This window comes from Rhinolophus sinicus, linkage group LG11, assembly GCF_036562045.2.
Source record: "Rhinolophus sinicus isolate RSC01 linkage group LG11, ASM3656204v1, whole genome shotgun sequence".
Taxonomy (NCBI): domain Eukaryota; kingdom Metazoa; phylum Chordata; class Mammalia; order Chiroptera; family Rhinolophidae; genus Rhinolophus; species Rhinolophus sinicus.
The window spans coordinates 10,056,972-10,068,211 of record NC_133760.1 but is presented as its reverse complement, the minus strand read 5'-3'; the positions used below and the strand labels follow the sequence as shown (position 1 = coordinate 10,068,211).

The window sequence follows — 11,240 nt, the reverse complement described above, 5'->3', positions numbered from 1 at the left end:
GAAGCAGGCACACTTATTGTAATTTTCAGTTCAGGAATATGAGGCTCAGAGAAATTAAGACTCTCGTGAAGAATTTTGTCACTGTGAATGCTTACATAAAATGAAGACCTCAAACCAACAACCTAACTTTACAATGTAAAGAACTAAAAAAAAAGAACAAATTCAACCCAAAGCTAGCAGAAGGAAGAAAATAATAAAGATTAGAATATAAATAAATAAAATAGAGAATAGAAAAACAATAGAGAAAAATCAGTGAAACCAAAAGTTGGTTCTTCAAAAAAGAATAACAAAATTGACAGCCCTTTAACTAGATTTACTAAGAAAAAAAGAGAGAAGATTCAAATGACTAAAATCAGAAATGAAAGTAAGGAAATTGCTATCAATTCTACACAAATATTAAGAATTTTAAGAGTACCATGAATAATTGTATGCTGACAAATCGGATAACTTAGATGAAATTAACAAATTCCTAGAAACACAAAACTTACCAAGATGGAATTACAAAGAAGTAGAAAATATGAATAACCCTATAACTAGTAAGGAAAATGAATCAATGAAAGCAATTCAATAAAATTCAACATGATAAAAATTTCATGATAAAAACACTCAACTGGAATAGATCTCAACACAACAAAGACCACATATGAAAAGCCCACAGCTAACATCACTCTCAATGGTGAAAGTCTGAAAGTTTTCCCTCTAAGTTCAGGAACAAGACAAGAATGCCTGCTTTTGCCAGTTTTATTCAAACTAGTATTAGAAGTACTTGCCAGAGCAATTAGGCAAGAAAAAGAAACAAAAGGCATCCAAATTGGAAAGAAGTAAAATGATCTTTGTTTATGGATGACATGACCTCACATGTAGAAAACACTAAAGATCTCACACACAAATACACACACACACACAAACTATTGGAACTAATAAACAAATTCAACAAATTCAACAAGGTTACAGGATACTAAATCAACATGCAAAAATCTGTTGTATTTCTACACACTAACAATGAACAATCTGAAAAATAAATTAATTAAAAATTCCACTTATAACAGCATCAAAAAATATAAAATACAGTGGTACCTCGGTTTTCGAATGTAATCCATTCTGGAAGACCGTTTGAGTTCTGAAACGTTCGAAAACCGAGGCACGGTTTCCCCATAGAAAGTAATGCAAAATGGATTAATCCGTCCCAGACCTTTAAAATCAACCCCTAAAACTGCAAACTTAGCATGAATTTTACTATCTAATGATACTATACATCCAAAAAATTTATGGCATTCGTAAACAGAAATGTTGATCAACAGAGACACTTGAAAACCGAGGTACCACTATAGTTAGGAATTAACCGAGGTGAAAGATCGAATACTGAAAAATTACAAAACATTGGTAAAAGAAATAAAAGACTAGCACAATTTGGCCAGACTGAGGACATGCTGCCCATGCAACTCCTCTACGGGCCTCTGTTCTACCACAGATGGCATCAGAGCAGAGTCAGTCACCAGGTGAACCTGCAGCAGAGCAGAGAGCAGGAGTCTGTCCTGCTCATCTGTCCTTATATGTAGTTTTGTCCTTTTGTTTGGGGGAAAGAGGTGAGCTTGATTCAGAGCCCTGTATGTTCATTATAGCACATGGAGTAGGTAACAGAAAATAAAGAAGTGACAGGAGGAATGTGTTAGTGACAGAAGCAGCAACTTGCCCTTGAGCACCTTTGTTTTTGCCCTTCTGTGAAACCCCCTTGACCCCATGGGGCTTTCTGGGGCTGAGAGAACCCCTTTCTACACTGTGAGGCTGGACCCACACTCTACCATGAGAAATCAGAAGAGCGAGGAGAAGAGAGAGTCTACAGAGATGTAATAGGAGGGCTCAGGGGCAGAATTTGTGATTTGCTTGTATCCATGGCTGCGGGATGGCAGAGAACCTCTAGGCTCTTTTCTGAAAATCAGAGACTTCCACCCCAGAGCTTAGTGCTGGTGGTCCAGGGAGTAACTTACCAGAGACTGTGATAGTTCTGACTGCAGTCCCATTGAGGCGAGTGACAGAGTTATGGACAAAGCAGGTATAGGATCCACTATCATTCGGAGTGATGTTGGGGATAGTGACCTCCTGTGTGGATTGCTTGGGCCTCCCATTGATAAGCCAAGAATACTGTGCGGCTGGGTTAGAGGCTGCGTGGCAGGAGAGGCTGAGGTTTGCCCCGGAACGGTAATGGGTGTCTGAGGGGGAAATGGTGGGGGCCTCCGGGCCATCTGGAGCAAACAGAACAAAGCCACCTGTGATGTAATCAGAGGAAAGGGGACACTCCTTGTCTGTATAAAGGCCATACTGTCCTTCTGAGCTGGATCAACCTAGTTTTCAAAAAGTCCCAACCATAACTCCCTGCGTTCACTGAGCGTGAGTCTGAGACATTGACCAGTTTCCCCCTGAGAGGTTATTGACCCCGAACCTTTCGAGACAGGAGCAGCCCATCCCCTCTTAGTCTCAGCTCAAAGCTGGGCATGCCCGGATTTGCCTGGGCGAGGGAGTGATGGCTAGTATGGGTGTCCAGGGTGAGGGTCCATGTACTTGGACCTGAGAGGGTTACGGATGTAGCCTGGCCTCTCGCAGTGTGGATTAGGGCGGGCAGCCTGGGCCAGGTAGGAACAGAAGTTACTCACAGAGAACATTCAGGTAGAATGGGTCACTGAGGCTGGCACTCACTGGGTTCCGGATGTCACACTCATAGGGTCCTGTGTCATTCCTTGTGACACGGAGTAACGTGAGGGTCCTATTGTCCTTGGACAGCTCCAGCCTGGTACTGTTCTGGACGCTCTGACTGTTGATCAACCACAGGTAGGTGACGTCCTGAATCTCAGGTTCACACGTGAACACTACAGGGTCCTTGTGCTCCACGGGGTCCGAGTTGTTGCTTGTGACGTTTGGTTCGGGTAACTCCGCTGTGCAGATAACAGAGAGAACGTTGCCCTGTGTGGCACCTTTGACTCCTCTGAAGGCATTTTCAATCAGAGTTGGCACCTCTCACCTCTCAGCCAACCTGAGTCCTTCAAAGAATAAGGCAGGTCTGTGTATCACAAGACAAATGCATGAGGCTCTGAGTGTTCAGAGAACATAAGGCCACCAGCTCTACATCTGGGAGAAAGCATAGACTTTCTCAAGTGTCAATAAATTAGCAGGTTTTGGTTATGGAAAGACACAGGACCTAGAGTCAGAAACCCTACACACTGCACTTCTCTGGGTTCTTCACTGACCAGCTGACTGCCTGGCCAACCTTGAGGTGCTCACCTCGAATGTGCAAGTGCTGAGCACCTTCGAGCTACATAGACCTGCACTGCTGGTCGAGATGTGTTTTCATGGAAGCCTCACTTTCCAAGGTTGTCGTAGAGGTGAGTAATGATGGGCCATCCCATAGTCCTTAAACCCCGGCAAGACTGGGCAGTAATTATGGCCTGGAACTGGGTGTTTGAGCAGAAATAATACATGGGGAGCCCAGAAGCAGGTCGGCAGTCAGTTCAGTACTTAGGCTACAGGGCCATGAGGTGGGGTGTTCAGTGGTGACTGACAAGAAACAGTGACCCCGTAAAGGATAGAGCAGAGTCCAGGAATAATTTAGAAAAGAGTGAGGGGACGGCGGGAGCTAGCTGGCTTTGGCAGGACCATGCTCTCTGTCCTTGGTCTTTGATGTCTCTTCTCCCACTGCTGAGGGCAGTGGGGACCATGTCGATTCTCCCTGAAATCCTCCTAGACAATAGCAAATACAGAAGGGGTGACTTGTGGAAAGTGGGGGAGCATGGACTTATTGAAAAATCGGACCCTCGTGGACCATTTGCAGACAGTTATGAGATAGAAATTTGAGAAGTTAAATTGTAAAAGTATGTGAAAATCATTATCAATGCCCCAAAGATCTAAGACCAGTTTCTAGAGGAATCTCTGTCTAGCACTGAAGTTCGTAGACCAGTTCTGCAGTCCAACCAGGTCACATTGTGGTGAAAGGAAGATGCTACAGTGGGTTTGAAATCAGTGCCTCCCCGGGGAGAGAGAGAATGTGAGTCCTGTTAAGAGACGGAAGTGATCAGAAGGGAAATCTAGGTTTCTCTGTTGTACAAAGGGATGAATGAGCCCAAATTAGTAGAAATAATATGCGTTATGTTAGCAAATTTAGGAAGAAGGTCCCTGTCACCAATTTCTATGGACGATCAGGTGAATGGGGAGGAGCCCCCACACGGGCACGTGGCACGCGTTCTTCCCTTTCTCTCTAACTCAGGAAACAGCTAGATCTTGAGCCAATTCATCAAACTGGACAGCATCTAAGAGAAGGGACAGTGGCCTGTGGATCTCACTGTCTGCGAGGATCCCACCCTGTGGTAAAGGCGTCAGCACAAGGACACGTGTGTGAAATAGGCAATACGCCATCAGATGGCACAGGCCCCACCTTGGGAAGGTCTCGGGAACCACTGGGAGGAACGGGAGCCTCACACCAGGAGGAGGATGTGTCACGAGTTGGGTGAAGTGAGCCCGAGAGCTTTTGGGGACAGACCTGTGCTCTGCCTTTGACTCCCTGGTAGAGTCATGTAGACAGCAGATCAAGGGGTCACAGTCCCTGTCCTGTGGCGTGTTCCTCTTGTTGGCATCAGGGAGGGAAGGAGCCCTGGACGGGGACACCACGGAAGCTCGTGCTCCTGGTGACCGGGGAAACTGGCTCATGATGGAGCCAGGGGCTGCTGCTCCGACTCATTTCTGTGTCCTTTCCTATTGCCCAGGAGGGTGGGCCTGGCCACAGGTGCTAGTGGGAGAATCCTGGGAGGCTTCGAGTGGAGGAAGCAGAGCAGAGCAGGGCAGCGTGGCTAGAATGAAGGAGGAGGCAGGCGAAGGACAGGGAAGGAGCAGAGAGCCAGAACAGTGGGGAACACAGGTGACTTCAGAGTCCCCAGGGACCAGGAGCCCATGGCTGGTCCAGAGAAGGAAAATCCTCCCGCAGCAAGCAGCCCCACCGTCACCATGAGACTTGGCTCCTGCAGGGGCTTTGGGGACAGGTGGTCAGAGGGGCGGAACGTGGGTCCCAGCCCCTGGAGGGACAGGGAACAGATGTGGCCAAAACCTCCTAGGACTCTGCATCCAGGTTCCAGAATCTGTAGAGATTATGAATCACTCATTCATTCATTCATTCATTCATTCATTGATTCATCATAATTCCTTCCTCCTGCATCAAAAGCAATTGAATGTTTGTTACATGTTGGTCCCTGAGCTTGTTGCAGGAGTGAAGTGGGGAGTGAGAAGCAAAGTCCTTTCCTTTATACTCCAGTGGGAGTGACACCAACACATCAGGAAACAACTGCTTTCAAGGCCAGTGCAGGGAGCGGGGCCTCGGCCACCTGAGGGGGAGGCCTGGGCGTCCCAGCACTGACCGTGGTGGTTACTGCAGGTGATTTGGTTCTAGAGTAAAACCAGATTAATTTTCCATTTGCTTTCACTCCCCAGACCAGAATGTCTCCCTCTGAACTGGGGACGCCTAAGAAGAAAGGACCTGAACCAACAGCTGGTTTCAGGGTCTATATTTGCATAATAGGCCCCGGGTGGAGGAGAGGACAGGGCTGTGACTGCAGACAGACTTCACGTGAGTCTGATCTGCTTCTCGTCGTCTGTGTGACCCTGATTCGTGACTGTATCTCCTTGTGCCTCAGTTCCCCCTCAATGAAATAAGATAAAGATTTGGCTGCCAGGTTGTCAGTGAATTAAACTTAAAATATTCACAGTCCTGACCTATGTCTTGGGATAGGGGAGCTGCCCAAATAAGAGGCATCTGTTATGACCCACTCTAAAGAGAATCCCCTGGTGTGGTACCTGATGGACGAGGAGCTGCCAGGAGCATCTCCTCTCCGCTGTCCCTCCCTGGGGACGCTGACCTTGCTCTGGGGTCTCCGAAGTCCCCCAGGGTGTCGGCTAATGGCCGACGACCTTGTCTGTCTCTGCTCTCCACACAGTCTCGGGTGAAGGACCAGGCCCTGCCCCTGCCCAGATGTGGCTCCTGAGGCTGAGCCCTGGCTGGTGACCAGCTCTGGAGCCTGGGGGCTCAGGCACCTGGGAAATCATTGCTCCCGCTCAGCTCCGCCCAGGAGACCAAACCCAACGTGGCACACGATCCCCAGCGTCCCTGGCGTCAGCAGCCCTGGGACAGGGGACAGGGGACAGGGGAGGGGCTGCCTGGGCTGAGCTTCTCCAGGAGGATTGCAGGGGGCCACTCAGTCCAGGCCCTGACAAGCTCTGCAGGGTCTTTCTCAGGGTCATGGTCACCGGAGGGGCCCAGGGGCTGCACTGAGACTGGTCTCCCTCTGCTGAGTTGCTCCCATCAGACTGGTCCTTCTTTCTGGGGTGAATCTGCAGGGCCTGGAATCCGGGAAGGGAACTCTGATCTTGTAAAGTTTGTCTCCACTATGTGTGTTCTGCACTAAATACTGAAGCCCCAACATGGGACGTAATGCAGTGGTTGGGGGCAGAGTCCAGGCTGTCAGTCTGTGTGTGTGAAGTAGAATTCACCCCACCCGACACCCAGAGGTCGGAGAGGAATCACTCACGGTATACACGGAGCTGTCCAGTTACTTCTTCATTGTGAAAATGTGTCTTTATGGCTTGTAGGGTGTAGTATCCTGTGTCCTCCAGGGTGACTTTCTGGAACAGCAGGGATCCATTGGGGTATATTATCTCTCGTCCACTGTATGCTGGTCCAGGATTATTTACTCGAGTGTCTATCCTATAGGATGCAATTTGACGTTTGCTGTCCACTCTTCCCCCTTTGAACCAGGCATAGCCTATAAGATCCTCAGGCAGATTGTGGACAAGGAAAAGCACATCCTCCCATTCAGCAGCATTGGACGGCATCAATTCAAGAGCGAGTTGGGCTGTGGTGGGCGGGCTCCACAAGGTTAAGAGTGAGACTAGGAGGAAAGGGAGAAGTTGATCAATATTTGGATGTATATATTGGGATGGAAAGATGAGGCCCTGGGTCCTGAGCAGGTCTCTTCATCTCTCAGCCTGTGGTGTGTGTGTGTGTGTGTGTGTGTGTCCCATGGTCAAGGTCAGCAGCATGGCCACCACTACTCCAGCACCTCTGAACCTGTTATTTCCTCTGTTTGAAATACTCTTCCCCAGGTGTCTGCCCGGCTCACCCCCTCACTGCCCTCAGACCCCTGCTGACACTCAGGGGCATCCTGGGGAGACACTTGCCCTGACCACCTCCTCCAATGTCCTTCCATCTTCACTTTCTGACCTTTCCCTGCTCTGTTCCCTTCATGGCATTGTGGGTACCTGACATCACATCTAGATCTTTCCTGTCTGTCTCCTCCCCATGGAATGTGAGCTCCATGCAGGCAGGGGCTTGTCTGGTCTTGTACCCTCAGTGCCTGGAACAGGCTGCAAATACCCCTGGCTGAATGAATGGGTGTTCCCAGGGCCCTCCTCCTCCTGCTGTGTATTTGCCCATTTCTGAGGTTGGTGGTAAGGACAATATTTATATTTCCTGGTTAAGCTTTTTCTGGTGTCACTCTGACATAAATTGTTATTATTATCATGTTTTTAGAAATTATTGCTCAGAGATTACTTGTAATGCTGTAATTGAGGTTTTCCTGCCCCTCACCAGATCATGGCATTTTCCTGTTACTGACCCCCCCCCCCCAACATCCTACTCTGCTCCAGTGTTCTCCCCTCAAGTTCAAACAGAAGCGCTCTCTCCCCTCTGAGAGCCCTGTCCTACCCAGGAGACCCCAGTTCTTCTCTGTCTCCCATCCTCCTGTCTTCCCCTAGAGAATCGTCCCCTCTCACCGGCCAAGAGGAGACCCTGCCAGGGGACGCGCCCTCTGCGGGCAGGGGCTGAGGGGGGCTCCATGGTGTCTGCTGCCTGCTCGATCCCTCTGTCTGCGAGAAGAACTTGGGCTCCAGAAACACTCATAGGCACCGCTGTCCAGACGCCTTACATCTGATGTCCCTCCTCCAGGTGCGCTGAGCCTCCTCGGGGGCAGGAGTGCTTCCCCAGTCACGTGGGCTGGGGGGCGGAGTCTGTGCCCAGGACCCTCCCTAGCCCTCCTCTCATTTCTGCCTCCCTTGTCCACTCCTCCGTTTACCTTCTGTCTACATTTCTGTTGCCTGGGAATTGCTGAGGCCTCTGCGCGCGCACACAGGCGCACACACATGCACACACGCGCGCGCACACACGCACACAAACACCCTGTTTGGACACGCACGAGCCTGAGGTGCCCATGTCTGGCTCATTCCCCACAGCCCCACTGTCAGGTACTCAGTACCTTCCCACGTAGCCCTCTCTCATCCCTCTGGCTTTTCCCTTCAGAGCAGGAGCTTCCGTGGCTACATCAGGAACTCTTGTCACAGGGATGTCACACCCATTTTGCATTGGAATCACCTGTGGAACTCCGTAAAGATTCTATGCCCAGGTGACACCTCAGAAATGCTATTTCAGCAGCTACCCGGCTAATGTGGATTCCTGGCCAGGCTGTGACCCTGTGATGTGGGAGTGGGGCCACCCCTCCCCCTGACCTGTGCAGAGGGAAGGTCTGCAGATTCTGTTCAAATGCAGATTCTGACTCACGTGTGCGGTGGACCAGAGACTCTGCATCTCTCAGGCTTTCCGGGGATACTGATTGTGCAGGCCTGACGTGCACTTTCAATGGCATGGCTGATGGGGACCCGTGTCCCCTTAGAGGACGACTCACCCACCCCAGTGTTGGCCTCTGCTCTGTCCTGGTCTTGTGTCTGTCTGCACCCCACAGAGCCCCAAGGGTCCCCAAACCCTGGGGGATTATTTCCATTTGTGGCACAGAAACCCAGCTGGGCACCGGGGTTTCCCTGTGTTCTCAAATACTCTGGGAAGTTTGGATTTCCTCCCAGCAGGAAGGTCACAGAGATGACTCTGGGGGTGAGAAAGGGTCAAGCTGGGTAAGGACTATAGAGAGGACCCAATATCTATCTACATGGGGCTCTAGCCTGGCGACAGCTTCCACAGACAGACTCTCAGGACCTGGGTGTCCCAGAGGGAATAGTAACTCCTGCGGGTGTGAAGTGCGAATCTCTGTGTGTACTGGGAGCAGAGGCCCATGGTGGTTGGGCAGTTGGGTCTGTGGGCCACAGGTCACCAGGGGCGAGTCTCAGCCAGACTCTGGCCCCCGCGGGTCTGACTGGCTGAGCTGTACCCCGGAGGCTTGTCCACGTGCTTCCTGACTGTTCTGGGTGCGCCCTCCGTCCTCTGCTCAGCTGACTTTCCTTTGGTCACCACCCTGCCTTTCCCTATGAGTGGTGCTGAGCAGGGAGTGGGGAGCTGCATGGGAATCCCCACAGGACCAGGCTCTCAGAGGCTCATGAATAGAATGGTCAGGATTGGGGACACTCATCCTGACTCATGTGACTGTGCTGTCACCTTGGATCTTGGATCTTGGACAGTGTGTCAGGATGGAAGGACAGGTGGTGCCAGGAGAGCCCATATCGGGAAATGAAGTTGCTCACAACTCACAGGGTGGGTGTGGTCAGTGTCCTAGCTGCTGACAGATCTCATCCCTCACACCTGGCACACCTGTACTCCCGACTTCATGGGGCCAAGGATGCAGGTCACTGGGGGAATCTTTGAGGGCACCAGTGCCTGTGGGTCTTCACACACGGTGCTCTTCCAGTGTCCAGTGGGCCGGGTGGATGTCTCTGCTTGATCAACTTCCTGTCACTACGAGCACTCCTTGAGCCTTTCTCCATGTCAGCCCTGGGCTTGGCCAGGGGATCCTGCAGAGAACAGGCCTGATGTGATCCCTGTACTTGGAGCAGGGAGCCAGGCATTCACTATGTCATTATAGAAGTGACTAATTAATGACAATCGAGAGGGAATATGAAGGGAAGTACTTAGTGAGGTGGTACCATATAATAGAGCTACCCTGCGAAAGGTTCCTTTTGTCTGGGACCCAAAGTGTGAGTGGGTATGACTGAATGTTTGCCCTGTAAGACAGAGGGTGGTGGGGAGGAGCTACCTACAGAGGACTGGCCTTTGCTGGGCAGATGCCTGGCTGCTGGAGGAGCTGACAGAGTCCAGTGTGGGAAGCCTGGAGAGTGAGGAGGACGGTGAACTGAGTGAGGCTGGTGAGGGCTGGACCCTGGTGGGCTGTGGACGCTGCTGAGGGGGGGTCAGCAGCCCCCTGGGAGGCTCCAGGCTGCGGAGTAGCTCTTCCTCCCTCTGGTGGTCAAAGAGGGAAATGCAGCAGTCGCCATGCACTTCTCTGTGTTTATTCAACATCAGTTCATAGACATACATGGGTCACACAGCATAAGGCTCCACATGTGTCAGCTCCGTGAGTCGCAGTCTCTGTTCCTCCAAGAACTCCTACCTCCTTCCTTAATGTGATGTCACCAAGCTCAATTTTCCAGGAATGTATATCAGTTTGTGTTTGTCTCTAGTAAATTATACCATGTCTGCCCCCTGGGTTGAGAGGTATCTGTGGCTGCAAAGCTGGGCTGTGGGTCTGTGGGGGAGAAAATGGAGGAGTAGGGAACTGGGTGTGTCAGGAAGTGAAGGTCTGTGTCAGGGGATCAGAGGGGGAAAGTAGGGCAAGTCAATCCCCTCTCACTCCCAGGGCCTGGTGTTCAGGAAGAAACTCTGATTCTGGGACACACAGTACAACACACCTCTTCATGTCCCAGGGTTCGTGCAGGACTCCAGCCACCCCGTCTACCCACAGCAGGAAGAACGCTGGGAGGACCAGACTGGCCACATCCCTTGGCCCCACACTTTAAAATGGCTAAACATGGTGAATTTTATTTTAAAACAAACACAGCACTTAGGAGAGAAGCCTGCACATTACCTGGTACAAAATTTGCACCAGTACACCATGGGGAGTGTGTGTGGATGTCCATTTCTTCACGCCCTTAGCACTTTCATAGTAATTACATGGGAGAAGAAGCCGTGTCCACCATTAATCCATCTTCCCTTCCTTTATTCATTCCCTGAACACTTACAACCATTTCCCCCTGTGCCAGGACCGTGTGTAGGAGCGATGGGGCCCGTTGAGAATCACAGCTAGCCTCGTCCTGCCTGTCTCTCGGGAACTCCGGGATCCATAGGACACATAGGTCATTGCTCCTAAACATGTCAGAGCACAAAGAAGAGTCAGAGGAGGGAGTTAGAGGGGGTCCATTGTGTCTGCCTGTGGAGGTTGGGATGACCTTGTGGCACGATGGCCAATGAGGTTGGCTGTAAAGAAGGGGAA

At 50.7% G+C, this 11,240-nt stretch overlaps 2 protein-coding genes across 4 annotated transcripts in view; one reads left to right on the top strand and one right to left on the bottom strand.

Moving 5' to 3' along the window:
- The window catches only part of LOC141567440 (cell adhesion molecule CEACAM8-like), a 58,558-nt gene extending 50,433 nt beyond the window's left edge, over positions 1 to 8,125 (bottom strand). For all 3 annotated transcript variants that reach the window (XM_074314230.1, XM_074314231.1, XM_074314229.1), the window contains exons 1-4: positions 7,807 to 8,125; positions 6,564 to 6,923; positions 2,652 to 2,930; positions 1,989 to 2,243 (exon numbers count right to left, since the gene is read on the bottom strand). In XM_074314230.1, coding sequence (XP_074170331.1) covers positions 1,989 to 2,243; positions 2,652 to 2,930; positions 6,564 to 6,923; positions 7,807 to 7,933 — 1,021 coding nt within the window. In that variant the 5' untranslated portion in view covers positions 7,934 to 8,125. The remainder of the gene's footprint in view (positions 1 to 1,988; positions 2,244 to 2,651; positions 2,931 to 6,563; positions 6,924 to 7,806) is intronic.
- CD177 (CD177 molecule) overlaps positions 1 to 11,240 on the top strand; it is a 99,881-nt gene that overhangs the window by 22,395 nt on the left and 66,246 nt on the right. The gene's annotated exons all lie outside the window — the stretch shown is intronic.